Source organism: Notamacropus eugenii, chromosome 3 (genome assembly GCF_028372415.1).
Source record: "Notamacropus eugenii isolate mMacEug1 chromosome 3, mMacEug1.pri_v2, whole genome shotgun sequence".
NCBI classification, from domain to species: domain Eukaryota; kingdom Metazoa; phylum Chordata; class Mammalia; order Diprotodontia; family Macropodidae; genus Notamacropus; species Notamacropus eugenii.
In genome coordinates this window covers 431798919-431809995 of record NC_092874.1, presented here as the reverse complement: position 1 = coordinate 431809995, position 11077 = coordinate 431798919, and the positions used below count along the sequence as shown (strand labels likewise).

The window sequence follows — 11077 nt, the reverse complement described above, 5'->3', positions numbered from 1 at the left end:
CAATCCACCTTCATGGGAAGTGTTCTAATCTAAAAAATGTCCACACCTTTCAATCTCATCATGGTGGAAAGAGGAATTCAAGAAATCAATCACAGATTACCCTGATGAGAAGCCTTTGCTTTCAGCTCTGGATGAAATCCTTGGTGGTCATTAAACAAACTTTCCAAGGCTACAAAGGATCCTAGATCTATAGCTGAAAGGGACCTCAGAGACCATCTAGTCATGCTACAGATAAGGAAACTGAGGCCCATGGAGGTTAAGTTATTACCTTAGATCACAAAGGTAATAAGCATCAGGGGCAGGCTTTGAACTCAGGTCTTCTGACTCCAGATCCAGGGCTCTTTCTACTTCACCATGGTGTTTCCTTAATTCACTCATATCTGGCTACCCTCAACCCTTGTTCACCAGATTATTTCCCCCAGTATTCAGCTTTTAGAGGAAAGAGGAACATAACAGTAGAAGCAGGCAGATTTCCGTGACTCATTCAAAAGAATGACTTCCAGGGCATGTCTTGGATCCAACCCAAAACTAAATCTCTTCTCCATCTCCCTTGCCCATCCTGGGCAGAGAGAATAGATGTTCATGCTGAGGCTCCATCAATAAAGCTAGATGCCATCAGGGTCAGAAGACTCTGCTGACTAAGGCAGGGATGGAGACTCAGGCATTTTAGAAAATCTGGCTCCTCTTCTTCCTCCCGCCTCCTAACTGTTGGCATTCCCCAAAGTTCAATACTTAGCCTTCTGTTCTTTCTTGCTAAGAGATTACATTCTCCACTCTCACAGTTTCAACTATCACTTTTACATGAATGATTCCCAAGCCTAGATCTCCAGGTCTGGCCTCGCCCCCGAGTTGCAGGCTTTTATTTCCAATGGCACTTCTGTACATATCCATCTGTACCTCAAACTCCATATGGCCCAAACCAAACTCACTGATAGACTCTGGAGAGATGGCTGCTGTACATGGGACTGGACAGGGGGCCCATAGTTGCCCTGAATCACCTTCTGGGTCATAAAGAAGACTATTAGGACACTCTTCTGATCTAATCACTAGTGGATTAGGAGCTTGATTCTGGTAACAGAGTATATCATAAACAGAGTTGGCATGTGCAGAAGACAGTGATTTTGTGTGGAAGCAGAGAGAGATTGGTTAGTGAGTATAAACATAAGGCTTGAGTTAGGACATTAGAGAAGCATGAGTCTATGCACAGGAGGGGTGGGGGGATTGCTTTGGGGGCTGATCTTTGGGTAATCAGAAGGTATGTTTTGAGCCTTCAGGCCATAGGACTGAAGGATCATAGACTGAGGGCTGGAAAGGGACTTAAAATAATCTCATCCAGGCCCATCATCTTACAGATGAGGAGACAGAAGCCCAGGGAAATTGTGACTTGCCCAGGTCATTCAAGTAACAAGCATCAGAGGGAGGATTCGAATGCTGGTCTCCTGACTCCAAAGCTAGCATTCCTTTCACTGTGCCACACCACCTTCTTTCTAACTCTTAAAATACATCTCAGAATTTGGCCTTATATATCTTCTCTCCCCATGAGACTCCATAGGCTCCTTGAGAACAAAGATAATTTGATCTACCTCCCCATCCCCCATATTGTTTTGTATACAGTAAGCACTCAATAAATGTGTGTGGAATTATACAAGTGAAGCATCTTGAACAAGGGGGTAATTTTCATGTCTCCCTCATTAGTCATTCGTCAAATATTTATTAAGCACCTAAGCTCCTTGAGGGTATGAACTATCTTTGTAACTCTAGGTTTTAGCCATTTATTTTTCTGGCCAAATAAAGGGAGAAAGTGAGGCTGATGACTCTGTATAGCCCTGCCTCACTTAAATCCAATTCACTTGCATGTCATGGCATCAATTCCCTGATGTCATGGTTCTCTTCAAGAACAAAGGACAGATAATACTTAAATGTTTGTTTATAGTTGATCGATAGTCCCACTGTTCATGATCTTGGTCAGACCCAACTGGACCATGGGGCTTGGTTCTGGATTTTACAGTTTTAAAGGGAATGATGAAAAGTTCAAGCATGTTTGGATGAGAGTGATACAAGGGCTAGAAAGCATGACATAGGAGGATATATTGAGAGCCTGGAGGAGAGAAGACTTCTGAGCGTCAGGATCGCTACAGGACTGTCTTATGGAAGAGACAATGGGTTTCTTGTATGTGGCTCTAAAAACTAGAACCACAAGCTCTGGATAGCAATTACAGGAAGCAGATTTCTCATTAGGGGCAGCCAGGTGGCACCGTGGATAGAGGGCCAACCTTCGAGTCAGGAAGACCAAGTTCAAATTTGACCTCAGACACATCCTAACTGTGTAATCCTGGGCGAGTCATCTAACCTTGTCTACCTCAGTTTCCTCATCTGTAAAATTATGGAGAAGGAAATGGCAAACCACTCTAGTATCTTTGCCAAGAAAACCCTAAATGCGTTCACAAAGAGTCAGACATGACCAACTGATTAAACAACAACAAAAGGGTTCCCATTACTGTAAGGAATCTCTACCAATCAGAGCTAGTAGAATAGGCTGCTTTGGTAGATTAATGGTTTTCCTGTTATTAGAGGTATTCAAGCAGAGACTGGATTCCACCCGAGGGGGAGAATATCAAGGGGAAAAGCATATTGGGAAGTAGAGTAAATAAAGTGATCTCTGGTTTCTTCCAATTCTGAGATTATGGGGGGGCCTTTTGATCACCCCTCAGTTATCCAGAAAACTCAAATAACTAGATGTCCTTTTGAGCATTTGGTTAATTGAGAGCAGACTGTAATTGTTTTCTGCAAGTCTTAACTCTCCTGTTAGCCTGGGAGCTCTCTGAGGGAAGGAACTCTTCTAAGCCAAAGTGGGCTGAGAGATACAAGGGAAAAAAATTTCTTTAGAGCTTTGGAAACAAGATTTTTTTCCCTCATTTTCTCAGTGTATCAAATAATATGAATAAAGCTCAACACTCCTCTTTATGTTGATGCTGTCTTACTTAAACATTATTCATGCACTGCCTAAGACTTACAGTTGCTTTTCCCAACTTTCAAACATACGAGAAACTGGCTGAGGGTTTTATTTAAATCAACCAATCTTACAGAAGCCACAAAATGCCTGTTTGAGGGATGGGAATTTTAGAACTCCAAGAGACTCTGGTCATCACCCAGATTAATCCCTTCACTTTAAAGCTAAGGCCCAGAATAGGGAAATAACTTGTCCAAGGTCACTCAGCTAGTCTGTAGTAGGGCTGGTACTTAATCTAAGGTCTTTCAATTCCTACTCCAGAAAGTGTTGGACTGGAGTCAGAAGATTTGAATTCATGTCCAGGCTTTAATACATCCTGGCTGTGTGACCTTCAGCAGATCATTTCCCTTCTCAGAACCTCAGTTTCCTCATCTGTAAAATGGGAAAAGTAATGCCATCTATCTCATAGGGTTTTTATAATGAAAGGACCATATAAAGATTAAGGGATTATATAAATGTGAGTCATTATTGTTACTCTGTTTCTTAGGCCTTATCTAATAAATCCTGGACAGGTAACAATCTGCATTAATGGAGGGAGTGACCACACCATAAGTTTCCTGCACAGAAAAAAAAAAATCACAGTTTCAGTGCAGATGAATTTGTGTGCCATATTATTTTGTCTTACTTAAGCTCTATCTTTTAAGTTTTAAGAAGTTGGCAGGAGAATATCAGATTACCTCTAAGTCCTTTTAACAGGATCTAGTTCTTTCTTTTTCTATCTTTTTCTTAAAAAATATTATTTATTTTTAACATTCCTTTAAAACAGTTTGAGTTCCAAATTCTCTTTCTCTCTCTAGCCCCGCCACCACCCACTGAGAAGGTAAGCACTATGATATCAATTATATCAATTTAATTTTTTTAAAGAAAACAAGAAAAACAAAGTGAGAAAACGATTCTTCAATTTATACTCAGAGTTCATTAGTTCTCCCTCTGGAGGTGGAGAGCATTTTTCCTCACGGGTTTTTTGGAACTGTCTTGGATCATTGCATTGATCAGAGTAGCTAAGTCTTTCATAGTTGATCATTATTAATCTTGCTGTAACTTTGTACAATGGGTCCTAGTTCTAATCACTTTACTTTGCATCAGTTCATATAGGTCTTCTCATGTTTTTCTGATATTATCCCCCTTGTCATTTCTTATAGCACAACAGTATTCCATTATAGTCACATACGATAGCTTGTTCAACTTTCCCCAATTGATGGGCATCCCCTCAAATTCCATCCATTTCTTGTCAAAGCAAAACCATCTCTAGCTGCCGGGCAAAGGTAACTCCATATTCTTCCTATGGTATGGTTCTTTCTCCCCCTTTGTCTAAAATCCTGGATGTGTCCGGGACAGGAAACAGGACACACAGAGAATGTTCAGTGCCATCCGCCTCAGGGACTGACAAACTCTCCCATTCTTCCATATGACAGACGGCCATGGCTGGCAAGGACTGACTTGGCGGAATTCTTTAAAACATGCCCAGAAGTGAATGAGTGCGGGGGGCATCCAATGATGCCTGTGATTAATTAACATCTGCTGAGTGGCGACAGTCTGCAGGGCACTGTTATTTATAACCAATCAGTTTTGTTGAACGGAATAAATAAGTAATAATATTTTGCATTTCAACAGTATCTTCAATCTGACAACTGAAATCCCCAACAAGCATTCCCAAAGAAGCCGCCCTGCTCACTAGATTGCTTCAGTCTTTGGGAGCTGGAGTTCTGTCCAGTACTCAGGCTCTCTTAGACCACATTTAATTGGTGGAGGAGTTGGCTTCTGTGGGAATTGCTGTACTTCCTGGTCTTTTTTCCCAAAGGGAGGCCCTGAGCTGCAGTGGGAAGCTTGAGTTTTGGGTCCGATTTTCCATGGTAGGTGGCACGAACGCTGGCTCTAGGGGTCATTTGGGTTAAAATCTTGTTCCTGATACATTTCAGTTGTGTCCGACTCTTGGTGATTCCATTTAGTTTTCTGGGCAAAGATACCGCAGGGCTTTGCTATTTCCTTCTCCATCTCATTTTACAGATAAGGAAACTGAGGCAAACAGGGTTAAAAGTGACTTGTCCAGGGTCACACAGCTAGTAACACATTTTCAACTCAGGTCTTCCTGACTCTAGACATGGTGCACTATCTACTGAGCTACCTAGCTGCTCACTTACTATGTAACCTTGAGCAAATCTCTTAATCTTGCTGGGTCTCAGTTTCTTCATCTGTAAAATGAGGTGGTTGTACTAGATGATTTGTAAGGGCCTTTCCACCTTTGGATTTGTGGGTTTATTTGTTTGGTTTTCTTTGGGGGGAGGATGTTTGTGTTTTTTAAATGGCACCAAGTCCAAATTTCAGTGGGTGCTTCTTTCACTGCCTTTCTCCGTAGGGCTCATAGTTGGACTGTGGTCTTCACTAACTGGGGAAGAATTTCGTATTTCTACTTAGAATCCTTTTTGTTAGATTTTTTTTAAAGTCCTGTGACTTCAGGCAAGTCAACAGGGTTATGGGTAATGTGTGAGTGTATGGATGGTTAGGGTGGGGTGACTTGATGGAGCAGGCACTGGGTGCCTGCTTCTGTGTGTGTATATACACATATGTTCATGTGTACTGGTGTGTAAGTGAGTGTTAGATTCCTCACTCTCCCCTTGACAGCATCACACCTTTTCAGGAGCTGTTACCCCGAGCAAAGGAGGAAGGAATTAAAAAAAGAAACCACCAACTCATACCTGTCATCTTCTCAGGGCTGTCAATAAATCGCTCTGGTTTACCCTTTAGTTGAAGGTTTACTGGGAAAATCTGACTCCTTTGAGGGGTGTGGAGCTGGAGAAAGACGGACAAAATGAAGAAATCAGACCAGGAAAAGGGGTCATTCTGGTGATTAAGGCACGGATGCACACACCCACGTATGGAGAGGCATGTACGCACAGTAGTGTGCACACCCACACACACAGGTGCTCATGGTCACAACGATACCTCTTTGGGCCTGCTCCCACACACATATATACATGTAAATGCTCACTGATACATACACAATAATCTGTGTATACCCAGTGACACCACACACTAGCCCCTATGTATACACACAGACACACACACACAGGAACTCATGTGTCCATGATTCACATAGGCCATAGCCACATAAAGTCTGAAATCCACAGAGGTCAGTATCACCCATCTCTGGAAAGCTGCTCCTCTGCTCCCCCTCCCCTAAGGCAAATGGCAGGATATTGGAGATAGGGTCTCCTTTCTGACTTTTACTAAGAACCATCAAACTGCAGGCTGAGCAGCCCCACATGGTTCTGAACTTTGGTGGAAACAAACAGAGGACGGGGGGCGGTGAAGTCCAAGAAACGAAGGCAAGCTCTGGAATTCTCTTTTCCCCAAAGGCCCTCTAGAGAGATTGTCTTTTCACCCCTTGGTGTAATTTGTGTGTGTGTGTGTGTGTGTGTGTGTGTGTGTGTGTGTGTGTGTGTGTATGTGTGTGTGTGTGTGTGTGTGTGTCTGTAAGTATCCTATTTTGTTTTGTGTGTTGCTTTTTAAACAAAAATTATTTCAGCCTCTGCTACTTGGGCTAAAGCTTCAGAAAACAAAAAGGGAAGGAAAAGGGCCCAGGAACCCTCATCACAGCAGGAAGCTGGAAGCCCTCCACACCACTTCCCTGCCAAGTCCTCCTTGTGTTCATGGGGTTGCCCAAGACGCTGACAGGCAAGGAGTGGAGGGCAGAGATGGAGAGACTGAGGCATGAGCAGGAAAGGGGACCTTGGAAAATGACTGAGTCTGCTACTCTAGAGTATCTTCAGAAGAACAAAAACCACCCATTTCCCTTTGTTTTGATTTAACCAGGGGCTCTTTCTGTTTCAGCTGAGCCATCTGGGTGGAGGCCCAATCCTTCTAACCCCCAATCCCATCCACCCACTCAGAACCTTCCCCCCAACAATTCCCCAAGCTTCCCTAGCCTGGGAATGCTTGTCTGGGTTGGGCTGACCAGATGTTTCAGCCCCAAGGCTGGCTTAGGACCTTTTGCTATAAGCCTCTAAGGGGCAAGCTCCTGTGGGCATACTTTGGAGGAGGAGAAAGGGGAGGAAGGGAGAAAAGAGGGAACCAAGGAGGAAAAAGGGTAAAAAACAGAAGAAAGAGAGAGGAAAGAAGAAGAAAGGAAGGGAGAAAACAGGTAATGAAGGTGGAGAGAGATTAACAGCATAGAGAAAGGAAGAAAGGAAAGAAAAGGAAAGTGAGGAGGGGAGAGAGGAGAGAAAAAGAAAGAGAGAGACAAGAAGAGAAGGGGAGACAGAGACAAAAGGACTGGGGAAGGAAGAGATTGGGGGTGGGGACAGTGAAGGACTGGAGAGGCCAGGCCCTCCTCTGCTCCTGGCTTACTTTGAAACAGGATTCCAACCTCCTTGCTGCGGGGGAGGAATGCAGACCTTGGGGAACTGTGCTTCCAGCCCCATCTGGGGAAGGTGGAGGGTGGGTGTGAAGTCCTGTCGGAGCCTCCAGAAATTGCAAACACAGATGGTCACCTTTCCTTTTCTAGGACCCTCTGTGAGCTGCGAGACTGAGGGAGGGAGGAGAATTGGATATACCTCCCATATTATTAGCTTCATTTCTATGGAGTAAGTCAGAGGACATCCACAGCTAAAAACAGCTCCATCCTCACTACTTATCACACGGAGCATGGGGTGGATAGGACTGCTGGGGTTATTCAGTGCATCCCCCTGTGTCTGGGCCTAGCCTAAAAATCACTCCAGACCTATAACTCGTACTTGGTAGAGTAAGATAGGCTGAAAATCTGGACCCAGGGTCTTCCAGATTTTGCCTATCTCCAATCCTTTTTCTCTAGAGTCTCAGGAGTTTTCCAGCTGGGGTCAAAGTTTTATGACTCTGTTGCTTCCTCTCCCACAATGGCTAAGATCATAGGGCCAAGAACCTGAAATCACCTTGGAGAACATTTAGTCCAGTGCCCTTATTTTTGTAGACAAGGAAACTAAAGGCCAACATGGAGATAAAGGTGGCATGTATGGGTATGTTTTAGCCGGTTCGGACACTTGCCTTTGATGCCAAGGTTTGGGGGAGGAGAGGAGGAGAAGTGAGGGAGTGGAGAGATAAGAGAAAGAAGGGAGAAAGGAGGGTATGGGGAAGGGGAAGGGGAGAGATCTACCAACCTAGGTGGAATTACCCTACTGGTCCCTGAAGGACAAAGGCCAATGATGAGGGATGTCAGATGAGAAAAGAGATGGCTTCTCAGATCCATAGGGAGCTTCTCCATCTACATCCATGAGGCCCTGATACTATGCCTTAATGTGAGAGCCCTCTTCTCTAACTTACCACAACATGGCTGCACTGAATTTCTGAAGCATTGACCCATGTGGCCTCAAAGGTCTCATCACTTCCAAAGTTGCAGGCCAGAGACACACCCTAGAAGGAGACACAGTTGAAGAGTGAAGGTTCTCATCAAGTGTATCAGTCCCTTGGTTTGGGCAGGTACTAGAAGGGGGCTAGGGTGAGATTATTCCAAGAGAATCATGTCCCTACCCTTCTCAGGAATCCAGAATGACTCCCAGCTGCCTCAGGATTAAACCCTGAAATTCAAGGCCATCCACACTTTATCCTCATATTACCTCTACAACTTTCTCACTGTGTCCCAATAGGTTAAAGGGGAGGTAGCATGATACATTGGAGAAAATGGTGGCTTTGGATCAAAGGATCTGGGTTGGAAAACTGCCTTTGACATGATTTTTCCTCTTTCTAATTCTGCAGTGTTCCTTTTTGATTGCTTTGTGGTTGCTTTTTTCCATGTACATCGTTTAAGTCATTGTGCATATTATTTACTTGGCTCTCCTTACTACACTCCGCATAGTTCATGTAGATCTTTCCACATTCATCATACCTTACAGAACAGTAATGTTCCATTGCATTCATGTATGACGATTTGTTCTGCTATTCCCCAATCGATGGGCACTGACTTGGTTTGCAATTCTTTGTAATCATAAAAAGCATCGCTATAAATATTTGGGTGCGTACCGGGATTTTCTTCTTATCAATAACTTCCATGGAGTACCAAGTTAGTAGTGGAATCTCTGGGGTCAAAGGGTATGGATGTTTAGTCACTTCATAGGCATAATGTCAAATTGCTTTCGAAAATGATAGTAGTGATCCACAGCACCACCAACAATGCACCAGTGTGCCTCTCTTCTCACAGTCTCCCCAGAGTTCACTCTTCTTATCCTCTGCCATCTTTGCTAGCTTGCAGAATGTGAGATGAAACCTCAGGATTGTTTTGATTTGCATTTCTCTTATGATTAATGATTTGGAACATTCTTTCATTATGGTTCTTAAGAGTTTGCAGTTTCTTTGAGAACTGTTGCTTATATCCTTTTTCTATTGGGGAATCATTTTTGTCCACACATGTATACATGCATGTATCTATATGGTATGTGTGTATGCACACACCATATATACATATATACATATATACATAGACATGCCACACATACATGTGTGTTTAAATTGTCTACATATCTTGTACACAAAATCCTGGATACAAAATCTTTGCCTGAGGAATTTGATACAAACATTTTTTCCCCTGTTCAACCACTTTCTTGTGTATTAATTTTGTTTGCCTGGTTGGGAACCTGTGGCCTTGAGGCCACATGTGGACCTCTAGATCCTCCAGTACGGCCCTGTGACTGAGTCCAAACTTCACAGAACAAATCCCCTTACTAAAAGGATTTATTCTGTAAAATTTGGACTGAGTCAAAAGGCCGCACACAAGCACCTAGAGGGCCACATGTGGCCTCAAGATTGCAGGTTCCCCAGCCCTGGTTCAACCTCAACCTCTCTGACCCTCAGTTTCCTGATGTATAAACTGGGGAGAATAGTGTCTGTAGTACCTAAGATCAAAGGAGAACATGTACGAAAACACTTTGCAGACTTTAAAGCGCTATATGTTAACTCTTGTATTATTATTATCTGCCTGTATGACCTTGGACAAATCGCTTTACCAGAGTGTAGCAGTGGAAATAACACAGGGTTTGGAATCAGAAGACCTGAGGTGCGTATCTGTGAAACCTTGGGCAGACCATTTCACTTCTCGGAGCCTCAGTTTGCACATCTATAAAATGGGAGTACTGGAGCAGACGACCACTGAAGTCCCTTATATTTCTAAACAGATGATCTGATGACCTCTCGAGGTCTCAGTTCTCTCCAGAGATCAGACTACATAATGTCTTAGCTCATTGTAAATGCAGAATCCTAGGTACTCCCTCCCCTTTGGACAGGCCAGCGTTCTGGATCCACCATGATCATATGCACCTCAATGAGACAGCCAGTCAGCAAGCATTTATTAATCACTTTCTATATGCCAGAGGCTGGGGATACAATGAAGGACAAAAGTAATCTTAACCCTCAAGAAGTTCACGTTCTAACTAGGGGTGACCCTAGGCAATTAACTTCTCAAGCTCTGATTATCTCCTATGCAGGGCAGCGGTAGAGGAGATGGAGGGTATTCTCAGAGGGGAAGACACTGGTGGTCAGCTGTGGGACTTGATTCATCTGGAGCACCCTAGACTCCCAAGGAATTACAGGATGACCACACTGGAAAGGATTCCCTTATGTCCCTCCCCCTCATTTTTTACAGTAGAAATAGAGATACAGAGAGGGGGGAAATGACTTGTCTGTGGCCACACTGCTAATAAACAGAAGAGGCAGCTGGTGACACAGTAGATAGGGTTCTGGGCCTTGAACTTGGGAAGACCTGAGTTCAAATCCACCCTCAGACATTTACTAGCTGTGTGATCCTGAGCAAGTCACTTAACCTCTGTCTGCTTCATTTCCTCATCTATAAAATGGGGATAATAATAGCACCTACTTCCCAGGGTTGTTGTGAGGATCAAATGAGATAGTTTCTGTAAAGCACTTGGCCCAGTCCCTGGCACATAGTGGGTGCTAAATAAACACTTATTCCCCCACTCTCCACTCAATAAACTCCAGTGGCTTCCTATCATCTCCAGGATCAAATACCTAAACCTATGTCTACTTGAGACAGAAACAATTTTTCTTCTTTCCCCTCACTTATCTAATTCCTCCTCATCCTTCCAG

General features: G+C 43.6%; 1 protein-coding gene across 1 annotated transcript in view; it reads right to left on the bottom strand.

The window, feature by feature from the left end:
* The window catches only part of PLXND1 (plexin D1), a 201455-nt gene that overhangs the window by 67766 nt on the left and 122612 nt on the right, over window positions 1-11077 (bottom strand). The window contains exons 10-11 of the mRNA XM_072598409.1: window positions 8306-8395; window positions 5707-5800 (exon numbers count right to left, since the gene is read on the bottom strand). Of these exons, the coding sequence (XP_072454510.1) occupies window positions 5707-5800; window positions 8306-8395 (184 nt within the window). The remainder of the gene's footprint in view (window positions 1-5706; window positions 5801-8305; window positions 8396-11077) is intronic.